Raw genomic sequence first — 24,340 nt, 5'->3', positions numbered from 1 at the left:
ATTGCACCACACCAAACTGCATGGTACTGCCATGCCAATTGGTGGCCACAAATGCACTGCATTTACATGATGCATTTGGGGTGCCATTAACAATAATTGTATCAATGTGCACCTCACCAGCATTCATGTGCGCTGCGGAAAACGTGCACAGAGTGCACCATTCCTGCACCACGTTCTAGTGTGAACTGCTCCTTAAAGCAGAGTTCCACCGAAGAAAAAACATTTCAAAAAGTCAGCAGCTACAAATACTGCAGCTGCTAACATTTATTATATGGACACTTACCTGTCTAGGGCATCCGCAATGTCGGCACCAATGCCGATCTGTCCCTCGGGTGGAGGTGCCACCATCTTTGGTAAGGCTTCACTTCCTGGTTCCCTAGTGCGCGAGTCGCGCTGCGCGATCTCACTGGTCCCTGCTGTCTTCTGGGACCTGTGTGTCTCCCAGGAGGAGAGGCCAGACATGGCGTAGATCGCCGCAGATACTGTGGCGATCTATGCCCGGAAGTGGGAGAAAATACCTGGATCACACAGGTATCTGCTCCCCCCTGAAAGGTGCCAAATGTGACACCAGAGGGGGGAGTAATCCGAAAAGCAGAAGTTAAATTTTTGGGTGGGACTTCTCTTTAATGAATAAAAAGCAGTCCTTGGGCACGTTACTTACATGTATTTGTTGAAGGCTCGCATTGGACAGATAACGTCTGAAGATTCTCTTCATCCATTTCAAGATCCAGGTCGGACAGGTATTGCTTCACTTTGCGAGCCATCTGTGCATCTTCATACAGTTTCTTGGCATTTAGAAAAGAGCTACGACGTACTCGTTTTTTGTGACCACCTGTTTGTGCCACATCCAGAACAGCAGCATTGGTGCTCCCTTGACTAAGTGACCTGCAGAAAAAAGACAGGAAAAAATTAAATAAGTCATTCAGATACTGGCTCTGGTACAAAAGCACCCATGAAAGAGTGCACTGAGAATATCATCTAAGCATGCCCTTATACTTTAAAACAAAGCTAGTGCTAAGCTAGTAACTTTATTGAATTAAAGTGGTATTAATCCCAAAAGCAAACATTACATTGCAGCTTACAAATTCTTAAATGTTATTGCTGCATTTGTTTTCTTTTTTAGGCACTTTAAGCAAAAGAACAAGCTCTCATGTAGGAGTTAGAGAGATGAGACAAACCATATACCACTAACAGGGTTGCTTATAATGATCAGCTTTCATGTAAAACCCAAAAGAATAGAACTGCTTTAAAGTGATTGTTCTTTTTATAGAAAAAAAAAAACATGAGACTTTACAAACATGTTCTACTTACCTGCCCCGTTGCAGTGGTTTTGCACAGAGCAGCCCAGATCCTCCTCTCCTTGAGTGCCTCTTCTGTAATCCTGGGCCCTCTCTCCTGTTGAGTGCCTCCACAGCAAGCTTGCTATGGGGGCACCCAAGCCAAGCTGCAGCTCCGTGTAGCCATTCAGACACCGAGCTGTAGTTCGGCCCTGCCCCCTCTCTCTCCTGATTGGCTGACTTTGATTGACAGCATTGGAAGCCAATGGCACCGCTGCTGTCTCTCAGCCAATATAGACGGCTGAGAAACGCATGGACATTGTTGGACAAAGATGGGGCTCCATTAAAGCGGGGGTTCACCCTTAGAGGGCACTTTTCCCCCTTCGCTTCCTGCTCGTTATTACTAGGGGAATCGGCAATTTATTTTAAAATATGTGCAGTACTTACCCGTTTACGAGACGCATCCTCTCCGTCGCTTCCGGGTATGGGCTTCGGGAATGGGCGGTCCTTCTTGATTGACAGGTTTCCGAGAGGCTTCCGACGGTCGCATCCATCGCGTCACGATTTTCCGAAAGGAGCCGAACGTCGGTGCGCAGGCGCAGTATAGAGCCGCACCGACGTTCGGCTTCTTTCGGCTACGAGTGACGCGATGGATGCGACCGTCGGAAGCCTCTCGGAAGAATGTCAATCAAGAAGGAACGCCCGCTCCCGAAGACCCATACCCGGAAGCGACGGAAGAAGATGCAGCTCGAAAACGGGTAAGTACTGCACATATTTTAATATAAATAGCCGATTCCCCTAGACCGAACGAGCAGGAAGCTAAGGGGAGATTTTTTTTTTTTTTTTAAATGGGTGAACTCCCGCTTTAAGTATAAGGGAGGCCAAAGGTTGCTGCTGCACACAGAAGGCTTTTTTTTTTTATCTTAAAGTGGTTGTATACCCGCAGAAAAAAATAAAAAATTGAAAATAAAACTTGTAAGGCAAAGGCATAATAAGCTAGTATGCACCGCATACCAAGTCATTATAAAATACTTACCTTAGAACAAGGCATCGGTATCTAATTCCGGTTTCCACCGAGGGAGCTGTCATTTTGCCCTCTTCACGTCTTTCGTGAGTGTCTGGAGCCGCGATGATGTCACTCTTGACATCAGCGGCTGCATGCAAAGTGAATATCTCCTAAACCATACAGGTTTAGGAGATAGTAATTTTACCTACAGGTAAGCCTTATAGGCTTACCTGTAGGGAAAAAAAAATGGGTATACAACCACTTTAATGCATATGCATTAAGATAAAAAAAAAAAAAAAAATCGGACTTTACAAACCCTTTAACTGCTTATAAAGACTGAGCTGGAGTTTGGCTTCAATTTGTTAGTGTATCTAAATCTGCTAGTACATCCAACACTCCCCTCCCCAGACCGACAATTCTGCTGTCCAAATATGCCCCCCTGTACTCCCTTATCCAGAGTGGGGGGAATCTAATACAGGAGGTCTGTTACTGGCCAGATTAGCAGGTGAAAACAGAGGAAAGAAAGACTACAAAAAGAAAACGTATGCAGCCACCACATAGGACTGTTAAGCTGCAATATAATACATTTATTGATTGGGATTTAATACTTCTTTAAATTAAGACGTTTCAGAAAAAAGTAAATACGTCCCAAAATATATAAATCCTCCCCTACTAGATTTGCTACTAGAAAGCTCTTGTAGCTCTTCTTTTAAAACAAATGCAAACTAAGCCATACACACCATTCACTATAGAAGTACAAATACACATAGATATATCGTCAATAAGAAAAGCTCATGCTGCAAAATCAAGATGGTTTAACTGCGGTCATGGAATATGAGAAGTGGCTGGTGGGTGGCTTAATGACAGTTACTGTGTTAACTACTCATGTTTTGTGGTCAGTAAAGTAGCCAGTTAGTATATGTATATGAGGAGAGTTGGATTGATCACCATGCAACATGGACCTTTTCTGGTTATTAAAGATAAGAATAAAGCGATCCCTTTTGATACTGTGAATTACCCACTTCTTATTTTTCCCCACTTACCTTTCCTATCAGAACATATATTTTGACAGCAGAAAATAACCAATTGTGCATCCAATTTAACTGATAGTTTAATAATCGTCTTACCATTTTGTTAACTATAACTTAAAGTTATTGTAAACCAATGTAGGCTCATTTTGCAGTATAACATGCAATGAGTAAAGGCATGCTGCAATATCCAGTAAAAATTCAGCTTCCACTAGTCTGCTGAATTCTGACTGCTTCACACGGGTTCCTGTACATCACTGCTTTACACTGAAAAAAGCCTAATGTAGAGGGCACCCAAGTACAATAAAAAAATCATTTCTCATCATCCTCTGATGATTGGTTATGCTTTATGCATTATGTCTCCGAGACATTTTCCAAAAATAAATAAAAAAGCTGATCTTTTTTATAAGGCAACAGTGCGTTATCATCTGCTTGCGCATCCTTCTAGATCCTAAACAAGGATTATTCTGGCTGTAATCAATTTTGAAATGGAGGGATACAAGAGCATGGGTTGGGTAAATCAGCAGTCTGCCAGCCAGAGGGTTAAAAGGTACCAAAAAAGCAAAAGGAAGGGGGAAATGCGAATGAGCAGAATGAAACTATGAGCAGTAAGCATTAAGGCCATCAACAAACTCACCCCAAACTTCTCCACTTCTTCTTCCTGCAAGTGATAGCCATGAAGGAAGAAGCACAGGTACAAAGACGGAGAGAAAAGGGAGAGAGAAAGATCACAAGCTCAGAAAGAAAGGCCCAGTCCTCAAGACAAGACACACTAGAAGCCAACAGACATCTGTAACAGGTATGGGAAGTTAACTGACTTATTCTCAGGATCTCATTACAAGAGACACCTATGCTCCACACAGCTCTATTTGCCATACAGAGTTTTATATCATGTGTTTTTATTAATATTCCCCATACTTCTAATTGTCCACTGCTGCTAGCATTTCTTTCCACAATCCAGTGACCTCAATAATCATATACAATCAAATACATTTACAAAATGAGTAGTGCCAAAACATCCCCTTTTACCTTCTTCCACAGCTGATATTTAAGGAGTACAAACTGAACAGAAAACCGTCAGTCATAGAAACAGGGTAATCTGAAAGAGCAGGTTCCACAATTAAAGTGGTTGTAAATGCTGGATATTTTTTACCTTAAAAGGGTGTTCACCCTAAAAAACATCTATGTACCATTACATGCAGCATACTTGTGTCAGCTACAGTATGCTGGTATTTTTTTTTTTTAATCGCTGTACATACTGTTATATAGTTCATTTTCTTTTCGTCCTCCCACGGGGAATAGGCGTTCCTATGAAGAGGCGTAGATGATTGACGTGCGGAAAAGGCGCATCACGTGTTCCAAAAATAGCCGATCTGGGACACGGCGCCTGCGCACATACTAGGAGCTGACTGCGCAGGCGCCGTATATAGCCGAGTCTCAGATCGGCTATTTTCGGAACGCGTGACGCGCCTTTTCCGCACGTCAATCATCTACGCCTCTTCATAGGAACGCCTATTCCCCGCGGAAGGAAGAAAAGAAAATGAACTATATAACAATATGTACAGCAATAAAAAAAAAATACCAGCATACTGTAGCTGACACAAGTATGCTGCATGTAATGGTACATACATGTTTTAGGGTGAAACTCCACTTTAATGCATTCCCTGCATTAAAGGTAAAAAATATCCCTGTATCATCCCCCTCACCCCTGTATACTTACGAGTCTTTTCTCGATCCAGTTCTGTGCCCGTCTGTAGCGGCTCCCTCTCTGCTCACAGAGGTAGCAGCAGGAGCCATTGGTGCCTGTTGCAGTCAATCAAATTCTGTGAGCAGAGAGGGGGGCTGAACCATGCTCTGTGTCATATGGATGCAGGCAGCGCAGCTTGGGGGGCAGCCTGCAGTTGGGCCCCATTGGAAGTGCCATCATATGGGGGCCCAATATGAAGAGGAGGAGCAAAGAGAGCCTGTGGGGCACCCGAGAAGAGGAGATCTGGCAGCACTCAGTGCAAAACTATTGGTAGTAATGCAGCTGAGAAATAATTGAACCTATAAAAAACCCTACTTAGTCCCAAGATGGAGAGAAATATAATAACTATACTAGAGGAAGGGAATTCCCAACACATCAAATTATTGGCCTGGGAGCGAAGGTAGGAAAAATATACTTTCAGAGTAGCTTTGCATTAGGTTACCAAAATTACCCTCACTAAATTTCTGTGGCCTAATCCCTACATACCACAGTTCAGGAGAAAAAGTATGCATTCACATTTAACTAAGAAAACCTGACATAGTACCTTGTTCGGAACATTAGGGCAGGATCCATGTTCACAGAAGCCATTCTACCAACGTGGCGGATTTCTTTAGCAATCATTCTTAGTTTTTCAAAGTTCACAAGCCCCTCCACTTTGGAGTCATTTCCTGGTTGAATAAAAAATATTCAAATCAGTAAATACAATTAGGCTTATTCAATAAAGCAGGCAACAAAAGCACTGCAAAGGGTATGTCAATCTGAAACTGAGAATCTAATTATTGTAGAGAGTTGAAATTGGCACAATGAAAACTCAAAATATACCGTACACAGTATATATCCATTTAAAAAACACAGCAAGTACAGAAAAATACCAATTTATGCTGCCAGAAATCCAGTGGACTAAGGCTGGTCATACTGCCTGCTGGTTGAATGAATTTTTATATATTTTTTAAATACCCGATCCCCCCATCCACACATACGATGTGGATGGGGGAATCACTCCCGTTGTGTTATTGTGTTCCGAAAGCAGGCAAACTTCCAGTGTTGCTGGTTATAGCTAGAGGCACGGATTATTTGGCATAAAACAAAAGGCCTCCGAACCCCGCCAAATTTCGATCCACGTATGGCTGGGTTAACTTCCTGTTTATACTGACAACACTGTCTTAAGCTGGCCATACAAGGATCAAAATTTGTCCGGTTCAGTGGGCCTTGCCCAAGATTTGATCCCTGCGTGGGCAAGGCCGATTGTACCCAAGTTGATACCCTTCTCCCATAGTGGAAAAAAAAGAAAATTGAATCATCTATGGGCTGCCTTAGATGAACTGAATTTCAAAATAGGGTTGCCAGCACTGCGTCTCTCTCACCCCTTTCTTTCCCTTTCCACATGCATACACTGATCTCTTTCCTAGCAAATCAATGCTGCTCCCTTGATTTCCAAGAGCCTGCCCACACATTGAGAGTTGTAGTTTTGGAAGACATGCCTATGCCAATGGAAAGTGATTCAGAAGACCTTGCTGATCCCTTCTCCCACCTAGTTTGCCCCTTAGCAAGAATTTTAGAAGCCTGGTGATATCAGAGTGAGTAAGAAAATTAGTAGCTCCCTAATGAAACAAGATGAAAGAAAATCAATGAATACTTGCACATGTTTTAAAGGGGGAGAGGGAGGGATTTTGCACTCCTTATTTTAGAGATTATTTCAAGTCAGCTTTTAAAAATATTTTTTGAAAGAGACTTCACTGCTGCATGTCACAAGGCATAGAAAGAGCTAGAGGGTGGCTCAGCCAAAAATTTTTTGGGTGTGTTGACCATATTTATTTAAATAAATAAAAATTGTGAAGTCTGACGCATGCATTTTTACTACAGAATATGAAGAATTTCAGCCTTGTGCTCAGGTATTCTGTATGTTCCAGCCATACATACCTGAAATTGAGTCTAAATACGAGTATCAGTCAGTACAGCGTCCAGCAGTGGAAATGTTTAGCCTGTCATTGGCTTTGACAGCCTGCAGGCAGTGGGTCTGGATGCTACACCTCTGCCTCCCAGGCACAGGAAAATGCAGGGATTTGATGCCCAGGGGCTAAGTACCCAGTGTAGGTGAAGCCTTAAAGTGGATGTCCGCTGAAAAAAAAAAATGTATTAAAAGCCAGCCGCTACAAATACTGCAGTTGCTGACTTTTAATATCGGAACACTTGCCTGTCCTGGAGTCCAGCGCCGTCTGCAGCAAAGGACGAGCGATCGCTCGTCACTCTACTGCCCCCCCGCTATCCTCGGTGAGGGAATCAGGAAGTGAAGTGCTCCGGCTTCACTGCCCGGTTTCCTACGGCGCGTGCGCAAGTCGCGATGCGCCGTGCTGACTGGCTCTCGCTGTGTTCTGGGAGCTGAGGGTTTCCCAGAACACAACGGGGGGGAGGTGACGTCCTGCCCGCAGACTGTGTGGCCGGAAGTGGGTGCAAACACCTGTCTTTAGACAGGTATCTGCACCCCCCTCCCACCTGAAAGGTGTCAAATGTGACATCGGAGGGGGGGAGGGTTCCGATTCGCGGGAGTGGAGGTGGAGGGTGGAGCTCCACTTTAATGTAGAGTACTGAATTAAATTGCATATACACTGTTAAAAATATAAAATAAAATAGCAATGTGAGTACCTTCATGTAGAAAAGTTAGGTCTTTCTTTATAACAGGAAATAATGGGATGATAGGTGGCTGTAGGTTCTGGCTATTCAGCACATTACGATATTTTGCCATATTCCTCGACGGGTCAAAAAGGTCTTGAAGATCTTGAAAAAGTTTTTCATATTTGCTAGGCAGCTTTTCCCATGTTGTTCTTAGTCTAGATACTGCAGCCAGATTTAGGCCACTGGGATCAAACAAAAATCATTACTACCTTTAACAATGTAACTATATGAAACACCACACATAATAGCTTTCCTGCATTAAAGAGTTATAAATTGTTACTGTGTTTGTTACTGCTCTCTTCCTGATACGTTTACTTGGGCTACATTGCAACCAGTAACCACAGGTTACAAATGGCAATCCCTGGGTCTTTATGAGGTTGTTAAAGCGTTAATAAACCCAGGACTCTGTATTCACTATATCTGGTCTCCCACAGCACACAGAACATGGAAATGCAAATATTTTAGTACATATAAACTGCTACATACCTTTTCTTATCAGTAGTTAGAGCAGTCTTGTGTCTTCTATCAGTGTCCAGCCTAGCACTTGGTAAAATTTGTAGTTTTCTGACTGTCCTATAAGACTTGGGCTCAATTCACACTAAGGTGCATTTTGCAGAAATGCAGGGAATTTTTTTTTAACATGGGTTCCTATGTAACATGTTCATATCAATGCATTTTTTGTGCCTCTGCGTTTTTGGAAAGGGTTGGGGACTTTTTTCCGCGCAAAAAGCAGCGTTTTGCATGTAATAGAATTCAATGGACCCGCATCCAAAGCGCAAGTACCGCAATTTTGCTGTGTTTTACCGTGATTTTGCAGCAGTTTGTGTTTTTTTTTTTTTTTAACATGTTTATAGCTGGTTGTTAAAGGGGAGTTCCACCCACAATTTCACTTTTTAAATATAAATACCCCTGTAATACACAAGCTTAATGTAGTCTAGTAAAGTTAGTCTGTAAACTAAGGTCCGTTTTGTTAGGTTGTTAGAGCATTTAGTTAGTTTATAATCTAGAAATAGACCGTGGCCATCTTAAGTGTGGGCATCATGAAGCCAGACTGTATGACTTCCTGGATTTCAGCCTTGCAGATCTCGCACATGCTCAGTGCTGCAATAGGTTTCAGTCAGGTTTTCATAGCAACGGAAGTGTCAGAGGAAGTTTCCGCCCCTTCTCTATGCAAATAGGCTATTTGCAAGGACTACTGGGATACATGATGCCTATCCCAGAAACCCTTGCGAATAGCCTTGTGACTTAATAGCCTAGGCTAATAAGGAGGAGGAAGTAATGAAGGACTACAAAATAAAAGGTATTTACAAGCAACAAAATAAATAAAAATTGTCCATTCTGAACACTATGAGATTAGGGCATGCAGCACAGACAAACATAAAAAAAATGGGTGGAACTCCACTTTAAAGGAAATGTAAAAAAATAAAAATTGCCGGCTAAAAAAAGAAAATAAAAAAAAAAGAAAGCAAATCGCAGAAAAAAACGAGTGTCGAATAACGTAGTAAGCACCGCAAAAACGCTCAAAAGCAACATGCATAGGTGTGAATCGAGCCTGAAAGACCCTAACCCTCTGTCTGGACAGTGCTGATAAGCCCTCTGCTAATCACATGTACTCTCCCAAGGAAGAAAAAAAAACTCCTTTGCAATACACACAAAACTTAACATGTGCAGCCTGACTCCAAAAACTCTGTGTTATCAGGAAATTATTAGAGGACAATGGAAAGAGGGGAGGATCAGAGAAGACAGGATCAAACAGCCTTTTTACACAATGCGCAGAATTAAACCCTTAGGTTTCAAACTGAGTATAACAAGCATACTTCCCTGCATATAAATGCTGATTTTACTGTAACACTTTAACCAAATTAACCTACTTCTAACGTATCTATTAAGGCAAAAAAAAATACAGCACAGCTCTGCAAATTTCCCAGTGTTTTGTCCCTTTAAATATCCTACAAGTAGAGAAATCTACCTGTAGATTTGTCAGACTCTATTGTGGGTTGCCAACATAATATTTTTTTTTCTGTGGTGGGTGTACAAATACTGCAGCTGCTGACTTTTAAAATCTGGATACTTGCCTGTTCAGGGCACCCGCAATGTCGGCACTCGAAGCCGATCTGTCCCTCGGCTCTCGGGTGCTGCCGCCATCTTCAGTAGGGGAATCAGAAAGTGAAGCTTTGCGGTTTCACTTCCTGGTTCCCTACTGCGCATGCGCGAGTCGCGCTGCACTATCTGAATGGCCCCTGCTGTCTTCTGGGACCTGTGTGTCTCCCAGAAGACAATGGGGGAGAGAGGAGGCGGCGGACGTGGCGTAGATATCCGCAGATATCTATGCCCGGAAGTGCGGTCAAATACCTGTATTAGACAGGTATCTGCTCCCCCCTCCCATCTGAAAGGTGCCAAATGTGACACCGGAGGGGGGGGTTCCGAAAAGCAGAAGTTCCATTTTAGGGTGGAACTCCGCTTTAACAAACCAAAAAGGGACAACTATGAGAAGCTCATTGTTAGGATATACATACACTTTAACAAGCCTTACATATGATATAGTGGTCATTATGGAGCAACTACCGTGTTTCCCCGAAAATAAGCCCGGGTCTTATATTAATTATGCCAACAAAAGACACAGTAGGGCTTATTTTCGGGGTAGGTCTTACCATGTAATGTGCTGTCTTCTCTCCCCTCTCCCTCCCTGCCTGTCAGGAATCCCTAGTGTAAACTGAGTTAAGATGCTTGTAAAATCCTATAATCCACTCTATTACAGTAGTATATAATTTACAATGTTTGCGTTTCTGTAATATACTTGTGCCAAATAAATTTGTTATAGCGCCGCTCTGCACTTCTGTTTCCCACCGGAGCTCTCTTCCCCGCAATTATATTACAGAAACACACACATTGTACATTATATACTACTGTAATATGTTGGATTATAGGATTTTACAAGCATTTTTGTAACTAGGGCTTATTTTCGGGGTAGGGCTTATATTGCAGCCCTCCTGGAAAATAACGCTAGGTCTTATTTTCAGGGTAGGTCTTATTTTTGGGGAAACAGGGTATAAGTATCGGTCACAATCCTTTACCTAATGATTGCAAACATGGAGTTGAAGTTCTTGCACTCTCTACAGTGCAGTGCTATCTTGATAAAATGCTTGATGATCTTCATCCTTTTCAGCTGGTTGGTTTCCTTTAAAATTTCTGTAGCCACCCAGAAGGTTTCTTGGTTAATTACATCTTCAAAGTTCTTGAGGTTGGTAGAAGCAATCTTTGACTTCAGTTTGAAGAGATCTTCAATGTATTCTGTGGGCTCAATGTTCCTAAAAAGCTCAAAATTCCTCATGGAGAGCTGCGTAGCCACCTCAATTGTACTTAACTGAAGCAAGGAAAGTTGGCTTTCTCTCAGCAAGTCCTGGGCATCTTCATCTGAACACAAGGTTTCTGTTTCCATGTTGTTCTTCAGGTAATACCTACAAAAATAAAGACTCTATTAGTTATTTAAGAATGACATAATTCTCTCATGACAAAATTGCTTCACTGATCTATAAAACCACAGGAGATAAAAAGAAATCTAAATTTAGATGCGGTTAAGAAATATTGTATGTGAAGGCGACAAAAATAAATACATGTTGTTAACTGAGAATTTACATTGTTTTTTAAGCAAGCTGCAGTGTAGTGCATTCAGAGAACATTATTTGTATATACGTATATATACATATTCATATACACAGACATGCAGAATGACCTGTTTACCTTGAAAAATAAAATCACAACATGAATCCAATTGACTAAGTGTTGAATTTACGGGTAATAGCTCCAAAGCTTAATAGTTACTATGCAAAAGAAAGGGGGGGGGGGTGGTGGAAAGGAATGTCCATAGAAAGCAATAAGGAGGGTCAGCAATGGTATACCTTTTTGAAAAATAGATTCTATTTTTCCAAAAGGTTTACTGTTGCTGACCCTCCTTTTTTGCCTTCTATGGGCATTCCTTTGCTCCATCCTTTCCCACCCTTCCATCTTTCTTTGGACCTGTATACCTTAACTTAAAAGATAAGTTCACATTTTTAAAAACAGGTAAAAAATGTAATTAAATTAAAAAGTTAAATTGCAGGTAAAAAAAAATATATATATATATATATATATATATATATATATATATATATATATATATATATTTATATATGCGCATTTACTATTTTTTTGTAGGAGTCTGGAAAGCATTGCAATGATCAGCAGACTGCAAGTGCCATGCAGGATTCTTACAGGCCATCAGTGCTGTCTGCCCCTACCTCGCACAGGCAGACAGTTACACACCAACAGGAAGACTCAATGAACTACTCAAGTGCTCAACAGAGCCCTAGAAGTTCACAGAGACCTACAAGCCAACAGCCGCGTCAGTGGAGCCCCTCACAGTTGCGCTATTTTCAAATAGTGACAGCTAGTACTGAGAAAGGATCCCCAGCCTTCTGTCACAGGGAGTGCTGGGATTGGAAATTTTACATGTTCCACCCTAAAAATGGAATATGTAACATGTTCCCGAAGGTGAACTTCGCCTTTAAATCGCTATCCATAAACCCCTTTTTTGGACTTGATGACCCAGAAGTATTAAAGCTGTGCTTTTTTTTTTTTGTTCCTTTTGGCTCATCTTACGCTACTTTGCTAATATTTCCTCAGAAAGATCATCAGTAGTTGTAAGAATAATAAATAATGTTACTTTACCTGCCACTCAGTTGTATTCTGTCTGCCAGCTTTGATAGCTGATCTGGAAGTCGCCTCTGCTTGATAACACCTTCAGGGGTGACAGAAACCTCACATAAAGAGTAGGCATCCGCCACAGCAGTAAGTGCAAACTCTCTGATAGCCTGGATAACCACTTCCTTGGCCGTGGTGTCTTTGCTTATCATTATGTAACGGCTCTGCTGATCAGCTTTAAAAACTCGCAACACCTGGTCAGGCAGATCTGGAAAAATGATAGTTCAGGATACAGTATATCAGTAAATCAGATGTCAGAACAGGAAGGCACATAAGTGTTTTCTTGATTAGTAATATTCAGCTTGCAACAATAACTATTTTTCCTTAATGAACTTGAAACAAAACTGATTAAAGTACATTTCTTTATCTTATAAAATAAATATTGACAGACAAAGGAAGAATCTTAATAGGAATCTTGAAAATGTACAGTAAATGCACACAAGTCGGGACTAAAGAATAAATAAATCACAAATGCTACCACTGTGTGGCGCTATTGAGTCAAGAACCACAAAATGTATCTGATTACCTCATCATGAAAACCAGTTTCATGATTTAATGTATGCTAAAAGAAAAAGATTGCTGCACAGAGCAGTTGCAATTAAAGAGAAAAACGAATCCCTAACCACCATCTTTTCTTTTAACTGACTGCAGGTATTGATCAAAAGATAGACTCAAATACAATAACCTGCTTCAAACAGTTGACTAGCTTAGAGCCGGTAGCATTGTTCCACATAAAGTATGGCCCTGTTACATCTACTTGTTAATGCATGATCTGTGAATACACCTGCAGCTTCTCACGTATAGCTCGGTGCTTTAACAAAGAATGTATTTTGTGTGGTTCTGCTCATTACGAATACTCATAGGTGTTTGAAAGCAGGAAAAGTGTGTGGTATCAGGATATTTATTGGCCAATTTAGCTATAATGTAACCCTTCAATGCACTAGTTCTCTTCAGACGCATATCATTATTATCTGCAGATGATATCTGCTGTAGATTATAATAAATGCTAGCATACTCCTAAGGTCTCAGGACAATATTTCCTCCCCTGGAGCCTAGGCGTTCGAAGCCGTGTTTTGCAAATGCATTTAAATCTGATTTTTATTTTATTTAAATTAAATTTTAATAACATTTTTGTGGAGTAAAAATCTATCTAAAGATAGTTTTCTATTTAAGATACATTAAGAACTTAGTTTATTCAGCATGAAATGGAGCTTAGTTATGTAGTATGAGGCTGTATATTCTGCAATATTTTAGTAGTTCAACTATGTGCGATTAACCTAAAACCGGTTCTTATATTGCTGTTTTACTAACCTGATAGCTTATTATTCTAAATAGAAAACCTTAATTTTGTTTGCCAATAATAAAGATTCTAACTACCAGCAAGAACGAGTCCTTACATTTAAAGAGCACCTGGCATTTCAGATCCATCATGGCAGCGCCTGTTAGCGGGCATCCACTGACCTGCTCCCACCACACCCCTCACCTTGTTGGTGTCACTGCCACAACACCAGCCGTCCCATTAAAGGGAACGAAAGTTGCTCTTTAAAAATTATGATTTAAATCGACTTGATTTAAATAAAATCCACCCTGCCTAATATTCATTTATTCTGCCCATTTGAATGAACGCTAAACGTGTCTAGTGCTTAAGCAAGTTTAGGCCAGCTGGGCAAGGTTTCTGTGGCAAAATGCTCTTCTGCTGAACACCTGGCTCATGAATTATTTTGTTTCTGCCTGTAAATGGCCATGTGCAAGGACACATAGGTTAACATAGAGGGGCATTTAACCACTCCCGACCGCCGCATGTAAATGTACGTCCACAGTATGGCACGTACAGGCACATGGGCGTTCATGTACGTCCTGTCCTTCTAGCTGGTGGTGGGGTCCGATCGGGACCCCCCCTGCTACATGCAGCGGTCGGGTTTGCTCGGGGAGCGTTCCGGGACGACGGCGCGGCTATTTGTTTATAGACGCTCCGTCGCGATCGCTCCCCGGAGCTGAAGAACGGGGAGAGCCGTATGTAAACACGGCTTCCCCGTGCTTCACTGTGGCGGCGCATCAATCGTGTCATCCCCTTTATAGGGGAGACACAATCGATGACATCAGTCCTACAGCCACACCCCCCTACAGTTGTAAACACACACTAGGTGCACCCTAAATCCTACAGCGCCCCCTGTGGTTAACTCCCAAACTGCAACTGTCATTTTCACAATAAAGAATGCAATTTAAATGCATTTTTTGCTGTGAAAATGACAATGGTCCCAAAAATGTGTCAAAATTGTCCGAAGTGTCCGCCATAATGTCGCAGTCACGAAAAAAATCGCTGATCGCCGCCATTAGTAGTAAAAAAAAAAAAATTGCAATAAAACTATCCCCTATTTTGTAAACGCTATAAATTTTGCGCAAACCAATCGATAAACGCTTATTGCGATTTTTTTTACTAAAAATAGGTCGAAGAATACGTATCGGCCTAAACTGAGGGAAAAAAATGTTTTTATATATGTTTTTGGGAGATATTTATTATAACAAAAAGTAAAAAATATTGAATTTTTTTCAAAATTGTCGCTTTATTTTTGTTTATAGCGCAAAAAATAAAAACCGCAGAGGTGATCAAATACCACCAAAAGAAAGCTCTATTTGTGGGGAAAAAAAGGACGCCAATTTTGTTTGGGGGCCACGTCGCATGACCGCGCAATTGTCTGTTAAAGCGACGCAGTCCCGAACTGTAAAAACACCTTGGGTCTTTAGGCAGCATTTTGGTCCGGGGCTTAAGTGGTTAAAGTCAGAAAAAAATAAAGTCAAACGTTTTTTAAAAGTGGCCCGACGTTCTGGGTGCACGAGGCTTACGTTACGTATGAACATGCAAGCTTCAACCACCTCATCCTTTGGGGGATGGTGTCACATTTAGATATTTTCGCCTTGGGTGTCACAGGAAATTGCCTTGGTAATGCTTTCAAATATGCGGCCTACAAAGCAACTATTAGCTTCAGACCCACTGTATCTTCATACACCCACTGTATCTTCATACACCCACTGTAATAAATCCATCCACCTTCCCACTGTTACAGCATGACACCCACTTACCCATCCACCATTCCACAGTTGCAGCCAGTAATATACACGAAGTCCAGTGGTGGAAAAGCACACATACACAACATAATCTGTATTTATACCGAATGCATAGTTATGAACATAACAAAATGATCCTCTCTGGCATGTTGACACAAACAGTGATTCCACTTTGGTTACACACATTACTGATTTAGCAGGACAAGGATCACAACGTGAGATCATGACAAATAAAACATTTTTTTTCTTTTTGGTTAAATCTGACATAGCTCTTCATGCTTCACCATTGGAGTAGCTTGCAGGCATCCCATGTAAACTGTTACCAGACCATTCAACAGCAAGATCCATTATAATAAAGAGGTTACATTAGACTAAATGATGTACTGCTTATCATTAAGTAGGCTAAAAATACCCTGAAATGTGGAAAAATAAACACAGGCATAAATAAGCAGCTGCTGAAAGAGAACTTGTGCAATCAGCATAGTTAATGAAAACAGATCAGCATTGGTAGCTCCTTGAGAATGCCACTGCAAGGCTTTAGGCCAATAAACACAGATGGGGGAACGTGCTGTGACAAAATAGAAGAGAGCGCTTCTCACCTGGAGTGGTGTTAAAGTCTAAGATACGGTGGTGAGATTGCAGCAGATCTGGATTACTGGATGACAGTGTCCCGCTGACAGGGAGTGTAGCTGGCATGTGCTTGGTCTGTCGCAGACCGACAATGCTGTCATCTTGAGACTGGCCAATTCCAATGTCGCTGTAAAAAAAAAAAAAAAAACATTTAAATAAGATCTTCGTGCAGACCTGATGCATGGTGTATACATTCACAAATTCCCATTGCTACAGTAGCTTTTGGTTACTTCATATTACTTATGTTTCATCAAACTCTTCTGTAGAGGCAATGGTGGCTTATTGTTATTAAACAAACAAATTCAATGTATTTTTATCCATTTAAAAAAGATGTAGGCAAGATGGTGACTAGATAATTCAACAACAATGATTTACTGAATTCCCAGTGATGGCCTACTACCTAAAAGTCTCCAAGTTCAGGGGGTACACACTATGAGAAAAGCAAAAGAAAAATTCTGTATGGGGCCCGATCATTCCATTTTGATATTGTGTACACAACTTTAGACATACAATTCAGACTTCGCAAATGAAAATGGGCAAACGCCAACATTTTTCTCGTACGTGAACAGAGCGTTTACTGTGTACTGCTTTCGTACTAGAAAAAAATCATATACGAAAGACTGCACATGATCAGAAACAAATAAAAAAAAGCCTTTGTCGTATGAGAATTCTAATCTCGTACATTATATCCTTCCTCGGTTCCGACTTGCTGTGAAACATTGAGGAAAACCAGATTGCTCTCCCGATTTTCTTATAGTGTGTACCCACCTTTGAAAGTGTCTGCAAACAATAAGTATTTGTAGTAAGAAGAGCCGGAAAAACTGATCCTTGAAGTGTCGTTTATTGATACATCAGAGTGACAATAAAACAATAATGCTAACGTGTTTCGGCAATAGCCTTAGTCGTAGCCGATAAGTATTTAATATCAGTAAACTCATTCCTGCTGCTGGGGTTTATTTTGGGAGATGGATATGCCATCAGCCACAAAAACCACACTAGCCAGTAGTATTTTCTCTCTGAAAAATGTCTGCAAGAAGTCAATTCTATCTTAAATCGATCTGCATATTGTACATTACAAACTGCACCTGATTCAAGGAAGTTTGTCAGATTTGAAAATTATTAAGTTCCCTAAAGGGTTAATCCACCTAAAATGTACATTTCAAATTGTAATAGGTTATATATCATCTAACACTTACCTATGAATTCCTGGGAATCCAGCGGCTAAATCTTTGCTGCTGTGCCAAGCCCCTAGCTCTATATAAGATCTAAAAACAAAGGAGTTGGACTTTTTATACCATGGAAAATGCAAATACAGGAGAGTGAACATGCCTGTTGCTGCAGGATGAGTAATGTATTTGTACATGTCGATTCAAAGTTAGTGTGGCGGTCTCCCTGCTGAGCTATTGTGTTCTGACAAGAGGACCAGCCCCAAGCCAAAACGTAGTGATCAGCGTTCGCAGCCATCGGCTGCAAGTGCTGATCGACCAGCTTCTGCCAGATGAGGAGCTGTACACATGAGCCAAAAGCCAGCCGGTAACTGCCGAAAAGACTATTTTTGGTCTATGTTTACCATAGGGTCCGTAAGACTTCAAAATGACAGGGAAAGTATGAACTAAACCATGGTTGTCTCCATGTTACATCCAGAGATATAAGAAGCCAGGAGGTGATCTGGCCTAAAAGCTTTAGAAACAATAGACATAGAACTATTGGATGAATTGACCAACAGTTACTCATAATATATTTATATAAGCCAGCTTGTAATAAGGCTTTAATGTTCCTTTAAATAGAAAGCATGAAAAACGTTCGTCATAACGTGTTTATATAAGCCAGCTTGTATTTAGGTTTAGTGCACCTTTAAATAGAAAGCATGAAAAAGCTCATTAAGGCCAAATGGATGGATGCTGCTAGGCTGTATGCGTGGGAGTTGCATGCCCACTCACTGTGCAGCGATAACACTTTGGAGACGGAGTGAAATGTCAGTGAACTTCAAGAGGTAAATGTATTTTCACCTGACACTTAGAAAATGCTAAATGAGAACCAGAAATTCTGTCAAGTGTAAATCCTTCCCCCAGCTCTGCTTCAACAATCACACAAACGCCAAATAGAAAGACAGATCTTTATGTAATCCCTGATACAGTCAGCAATAATAAAAACTGCATTTATGACACCTTCATTTCCGACAGCAGAGAGCAGGAGGAAATATTATGATGCTGTGTTATTAGGTATCCATGACACTAGCACTCCAGCTTTTGTTAAACACTCTTGGAGCTACAGGTGCCTTTCCTCCTGATAGATTACATCACTCTATCTATAGCCAGGAGCTCCTTCATTCTGTCTAAACGTTTACTGGAGAATTTAGTAGCTAAAGGCTTGCATAATGTTCTGTACAGGACGAAGCAGATTTCGGTCTTCTTACCATCAGGCAACTAATTGCCAGTTTCCACTGATTAATGCATTTATGTAAAGATTCCTTCTAGCTCAGGGTATGAGAGAGTACGAGTGTGCACAACTTACATCTATCAGCTTTTGTTGTCTGTGACTACAATACAAAAGGGAGAGGCCCAAATCCCTTCACAGGGAAACGATCCCCAATTCCTTTGAAGATTTCTCTGTAGTAGGCAGATTGGGCAGAAGGGTGCAATACAATGAACTATTTTATTACTTCAGGACATGAAGTAGCAAGCAGTACTTGAAGGGTGTGTACTGTGTAATTAATTATTTCTCATCTAACAAAACCAGTTTGACATTCGACCAATTGTTGGAAAGGAAATGTGCTTAGGTTATTATACAAACCCGGCGTCAGGTAAGAGCCTGTATTTTTTCTGTGGAAGACTGGGCAAGTTAACTAATAGATCAGATAAGGCTTCTTGTATAAATTACTAAATTTATAGGCTAATGGTTCCTTAAAGCGGAGGTCCACCAAGAAAATGGTGCAGATACCTGTATAATACAGGCATTTGCACCCAATTCCAGGCATAGACCCCCGCAAAATCTGCGAGGGTCTACGTCACCCCCCCCCCCCATTGTCTTCTGGGAAACGCACAGGTCCCAGAAAACAGCGGGGACCAGTGAGGACGCACAGCGCGACTCGTACATGCACACTAGGGATCCGGGAAGTGAAGCTGCAACGTTTCACTTCCTGATTCCCTCGAGGATGGCGGCGGGGGCAACCGAGAGCCTATCGATTGATCGGCTTTGGCTGCCGACATCACGGGCACCCTGGACAGGCATGTGTCCATTTATTAAAAGTCAGCAGGTGCAGTATTTGTAGCTGCTGGCTTTTAATATTTTTTCTTAGGCGGACCTCCGCTTTAAAGAAAAAAAGTCAACTGGTGGGATTAAAAAGCAAACCAACTTTTTTTTGGGGCAGTAGGTCTGATCACTTCTCATAAACATGCTTTTTTTGGCAAGTAGATTAGATGATATTAGACTGATGTGTTTTGGCAAGTGGGCATCTTGGTACAAAAACTTTATGTTAACACGGAGTAGGACATGAGATATGACATTATTTATATTCACAACTAAATCAACAGAGAATTGAAGGAACACAGCTCACCGACCCAGTGCATGACTATGTGAATGAGTATGGCCTGCTTCATCCACGCCCCCTGACATGTTTCGTCCCACATGCCAGGCTTAGTGTGCGGGGCGAAACATCGTCAGAGGGCGTGGCTGGAGTGGGACTGGCTGAGGCCATACTCATTCACATAGTCCTGCACTGGGTAAGTGAGCAATGTTCCTTCTACACCTCTCAATGGTGCACAGGCGTCTGCTCCCTTCACTGCAACCAGCTGGGATATCTTTGTCTCAGCTTAGGGCAGAGCAATGCTGCAAACTCAGAAGAAAACAACAAAATGTTTGACAAGTAAAACATTCTATTTTATATATCTAAATATACATACTTGTAAGGTTTCTGAGGAAGAATACTGATCCGAGTTTTATCCAAAATCTTCTTCAGCTTGTTTCTTCCTCCAACTGTGTTGGCTTTGGCCTTTTTGCTCACTTTTTCAAGTCCAATAACTTGTTCAACATCAACTGCGAGATCTGGAATAGAATAACGACTGGCCTTCTTGATGTCGCCAATTTTGGGCAAATGTGGGGCACTATTTCTTTTTTCTTCCAACATTCTTGCAAGAAGCTCTTTGAAGACTGGAGAAAAATGCAAAAAATTTGTGTTAATGTGCTTGTAACTAAACAAAACAGAACTATCAAAGTTTTATATGTTGTTAATATAAATTTATATATATATATATATATATATATATATATATATATATATATATATATATATATATATATAGAAAAGGGTCATAAATAATTTACCTAATTTTCTTCATATTCTTAAATAAGGACCCTCCCATTATAGTTCTGAATACAATTTTAAGATGTACTGCTGTGACCCACAATAAATGCTTAGGGGTCCCCACTCAGGCAGATGAGGTCTGATAAATTGAATGCTTCTGACTAGTGAGTGTGCAGGCTGGGGAAAGGTTCATCCAGACCCAAAGCATGCTGAAGAGATAGTTACCCACCTCGCCCAGCCTGAGTGGTTAGCAGGTGAAAGCAGTCTCTGCTCTATTCACCCAGGCCACGGGGGTGAGTTTGGGGGAGGGGGGGGGGTTGCGCTAATGAACAAAACTGCAGCTGCCAGTCTGACGGAGCACTAACAAAGACGCTTCAAAAAGTGCATTATCAATGATTAAGAACAATGAACAGTTAAAAAAAAATGTTGCAATAAAAATAGAAATAAGTGCAGCACGACATCAATAATGTCCTTCGATTTCCAAAATATCTACCAAGGAACACAGGTCCCATAATGGATGTCACTCGCTGCCATCCTTCACATTCAACCAAGTTCCTTATGGAGATAAGGCAACCTCGCACTGTTGAGGTTTTATGCTTGCAAAATGGCATCCTATGTGAGTGCAATATTTTTTTAAATAAAATACTTTTGGGACGCTTAACGGAGAGCAATTAAATTGCATTTATTTTACATATTAGTTTGGGCTGTTTCACACTACGGGAGTGCGATCCATTTTCAATTCTCCTGCGGAGACAAGTGCATTTGACTTCCTGGTGGTTCAGAGGTTTACCCGCTCTGGTAAGCGTTAATTGGAGGGATTGTTACGCATCACAAGTGGATTGGAGTCATCTTCTCACGTGGTTTCCCTATTTCCTTTCTGGGACTTGTGGTTCCTTAGTGGATATTTTAGAAATTTAAGGACATTATTGATGTTGCGCTGCACTTATTTCTATTTTTATACGTATCCGATATAAATATTTTGTCTGCGCTGATTGTCATATATTATATAATAAAAGTAAATTGACACAATATATATGATCAAATTGGCTTACCAAATAGATTTGTTTTCACAGTGATAGACAAGTGAGTATTGTTCTTGAGAATTTCCATAGCCTTCGTTAGCTGAATGTTTTCAAAATTTTGACCATTCACCTCCAATATCTACAAGTAAAGGGCAAGGAACACAACGTGATTAATAATCCAAGCAGTGACATTTACCTTCCTGAGAAAGAATGGCTTTGTGTTAGCTTTTTTCCCTTTAATGTATAGAAGTTGCAAAGGTAATGCATTTAATTGACATGAATTATTAAACTGCTCCTTTCTTGAGTCTTTTCCCAAACAGTAAATAGAAAAGATTTCCCAGGGAGATGGTGGTCTTACATACCTGATCCCCTCTCTTTAAGCCAGCCTCCACAGCTTTACTTCCAGGATCCACGCTGTCAACAAAGATGCCAAATCCCTTGTCTGACCCCCCTAGAAGGGTGAAAGGCAAGAGGGCTTCTCGAGATGGCTTTGTTAGTGTTATCAATCGTCTCTTTGCCTTGGCAGCACATGCAATATTTAACAGCCTCAGGTGTCCTCCCATTTTCTAAAAACAAGTAGGAAAACAGCATTTAAAACTCCACGAGAGCACAATAACATGTAATGCATCTATATCCATTCATAATCTGCTTATATTGTAGAACGATAGGAAATGTTACTTTCATTTGACCAAAAAAATTGCCTTATGTTACATCAACTATGGAAAAAAATCTATACATTTGCACTCTATATATGGTTTTTAATAGCACAACAGAAGATAAAAATAATTTTACCTCGCGTTCCAAGTTGTTCTCAAATTCCTCTAAAAAACGAGTCATGGCCAGGTCACCTTCAAAGTCGTTGAAATGATTGTTAACCCAGAGCAATACAACTCGAGTCACCTGCAATGTAAAGGACAGAAGTCGAGGGTCATTGTGTGAAATGGTCAAAACTCTACACTGACAGCTGGATGATGGTTTCAACTAGTTTATTTACTACGATTATATGGCATTAATAAAGGGCTGGTCTTGAAAGACAAATTTTTAGTTGCATAAAAAAAAAAAAAAAAAAAGACTGGCTTAAATGTGTGTAAGTGACAGGTGTCCTTTAAAAAAAAAAGAGTCATTATAAAGACATGAGTAATAATCACACACAGAAAAGTTTATCTTGCCTTGCAAAGGAAAAATATTTTTACCACTAAACCACCAGCACATACAATATTTTTACAGAGTGTACTATGGATATTTTCTATTTTTACCTTGTCCCTGAGGCTAGGGTCATTGAACCACTCCAATAACTTCTTCCCCACTTCCATGGGGCTTGACAGAAAAGTCCTATATGTGAGAAGGAAATCCTCTATATACGTTGGGTCAACCACAGAATGTTCTTCCACAAGGTGCATTGTGAGACGTTCCGCAGTTCCCTGTATATAAACAATATCATAATCTTTAATTCTTGAGGGATGAAAAAAAATTGGACCATTTCATAAAATAGTGACAAGTGCAATGATGTGCATTAACCCACTTTTACTTTTAAAGTGTAAGCTTTCCGAGTTTAAAGCATTTCGAACGTATACCAGAAACCACCAAATCATTTAAGCTCCTGCCCAAGAAAAGCTAGTAAACCAACGATCCTTCCATAGCAGTGTAAGCACATAATAGATGGCTAACTAGATCAGCAGGCATTATGGATTGTAGTGAAGAGACATAAGAGGGAGGATATAAATACTGGGAGAGAGAAGGATTTGGTAGCAATTACCCACCAAGCCACTCTATATTGCTAGATGACATAAGGTAAGTGCATTTCCATGCTTATTATTGCTTAAATCAATACTTTTTTAGCTCATTTATTAGGAAAGTGTAAAAAGCTATAATGTTCTGGGCTCCCAGCAGCCAACAGTTTTCACCTTTAGAGCAGTCACACTAATTAAAAATAATTTCTAAATGGTTTCATCAATATTTTAATCTTGGCCTAATACTAAAGACCTATCTTGCCTTAAATGATGATGCATGCTCACTTTAACTCTAATCAAAACTATAATCATGCTCAACCTTTCCACACCTAACCACAACATAACTAACAGTTGCAGGGAGAGAGGCAAGTACACAAACAAGAGGTCCACAACTGTCCACATTTAATTCAGCAAATGCAGAAAAGAAAGGCTTTACATAGATTTTACAGTAAGGTAATGTGTGTCAGTTCATTGGTACCTTGATGACGATGTGGCCTTTTCTGGTGCCAGTGCGGTCAAGTTCTCGATGTTCTTTTACCATGACAATTTCCCCCTCCTCTTCAACTTTCTGCATGTTTTTCTCCACCTGGTTCAGGATGCGGCAATAATCTTGCTGAGCTATACAAACAAACTTGTGGAAAATAAAAAAAAATTACTAAAATTTCCAACATCACAAAAATGTCCCTGGACATATCAATAACTGCTTTACTGTTGCATTAAAGTAGTAATGGGAGAAGCACAGGGAAAAAATAGGGTTATATAGGTAGTGGCTTATGGCAACCACCAAGATGAATACTATGTGGCAGATGTAGAGGCTGTAAAGGACCTTTAGTTCTGAAAATGTTGTGGCAATGGTCATGCATACTGACATGTGGTCCAAATGATCACAATAATAGTAATATATATAAGATATAAAATATATTTAATTTCATCTTATATTAAAATGCTGTATTGGATGTTATTTGTTCCTTTACAGGTTTAGATGGGTTAAAGCGGTAGTTCACCCTCACTGACATGATTTTACCATCGAGACAGGCATTGTAGCGCGAGCTACAGTATGCCTGTCCCGATTTTTTTAACCCCGGACTCACCTTGTAATCGTACATGATAGATTTCGG

General features: G+C 40.6%; 1 protein-coding gene across 14 annotated transcripts in view; it reads right to left on the bottom strand.

Annotated features, from left to right (window-relative positions):
• The window catches only part of RAPGEF2 (Rap guanine nucleotide exchange factor 2), a 336,977-nt gene that overhangs the window by 13,951 nt on the left and 298,686 nt on the right, over nt 1–24,340 (bottom strand). For 9 of the 14 annotated variants that reach the window (XM_040332432.1, XM_040332519.1, XM_040332527.1 and 6 more), the window contains 14 exons: nt 23,701–23,853; nt 22,749–22,913; nt 22,285–22,392; nt 21,855–22,058; nt 21,523–21,631; nt 20,070–20,316; nt 17,364–17,432; nt 16,137–16,294; nt 12,439–12,679; nt 10,806–11,189; nt 7,702–7,913; nt 5,603–5,726; nt 3,949–3,972; nt 662–885 (listed from right to left, as the gene is read on the bottom strand). In XM_040332432.1, the coding sequence (XP_040188366.1) occupies nt 662–885; nt 3,949–3,972; nt 5,603–5,726; nt 7,702–7,913; nt 10,806–11,189; nt 12,439–12,679; nt 16,137–16,294; nt 17,364–17,432; nt 20,070–20,316; nt 21,523–21,631; nt 21,855–22,058; nt 22,285–22,392; nt 22,749–22,913; nt 23,701–23,853 (2,422 nt within the window). The remainder of the gene's footprint in view (nt 1–661; nt 886–3,948; nt 3,973–5,602; nt 5,727–7,701; nt 7,914–10,805; nt 11,190–12,438; nt 12,680–16,136; nt 16,295–17,363; nt 17,433–20,069; nt 20,317–21,522; nt 21,632–21,854; nt 22,059–22,284; nt 22,393–22,748; nt 22,914–23,700; nt 23,854–24,340) is intronic. The other 5 variants (XM_040332477.1, XM_040332486.1, XM_040332504.1 and 2 more) reach the window with 3 other exon arrangements.

The sequence above is a fragment of the Rana temporaria genome, chromosome 1, assembly GCF_905171775.1.
Source record: "Rana temporaria chromosome 1, aRanTem1.1, whole genome shotgun sequence".
Lineage (NCBI taxonomy): Eukaryota > Metazoa > Chordata > Amphibia > Anura > Ranidae > Rana > Rana temporaria.
This window is presented reverse-complemented; position numbering and strand designations above follow the sequence as displayed.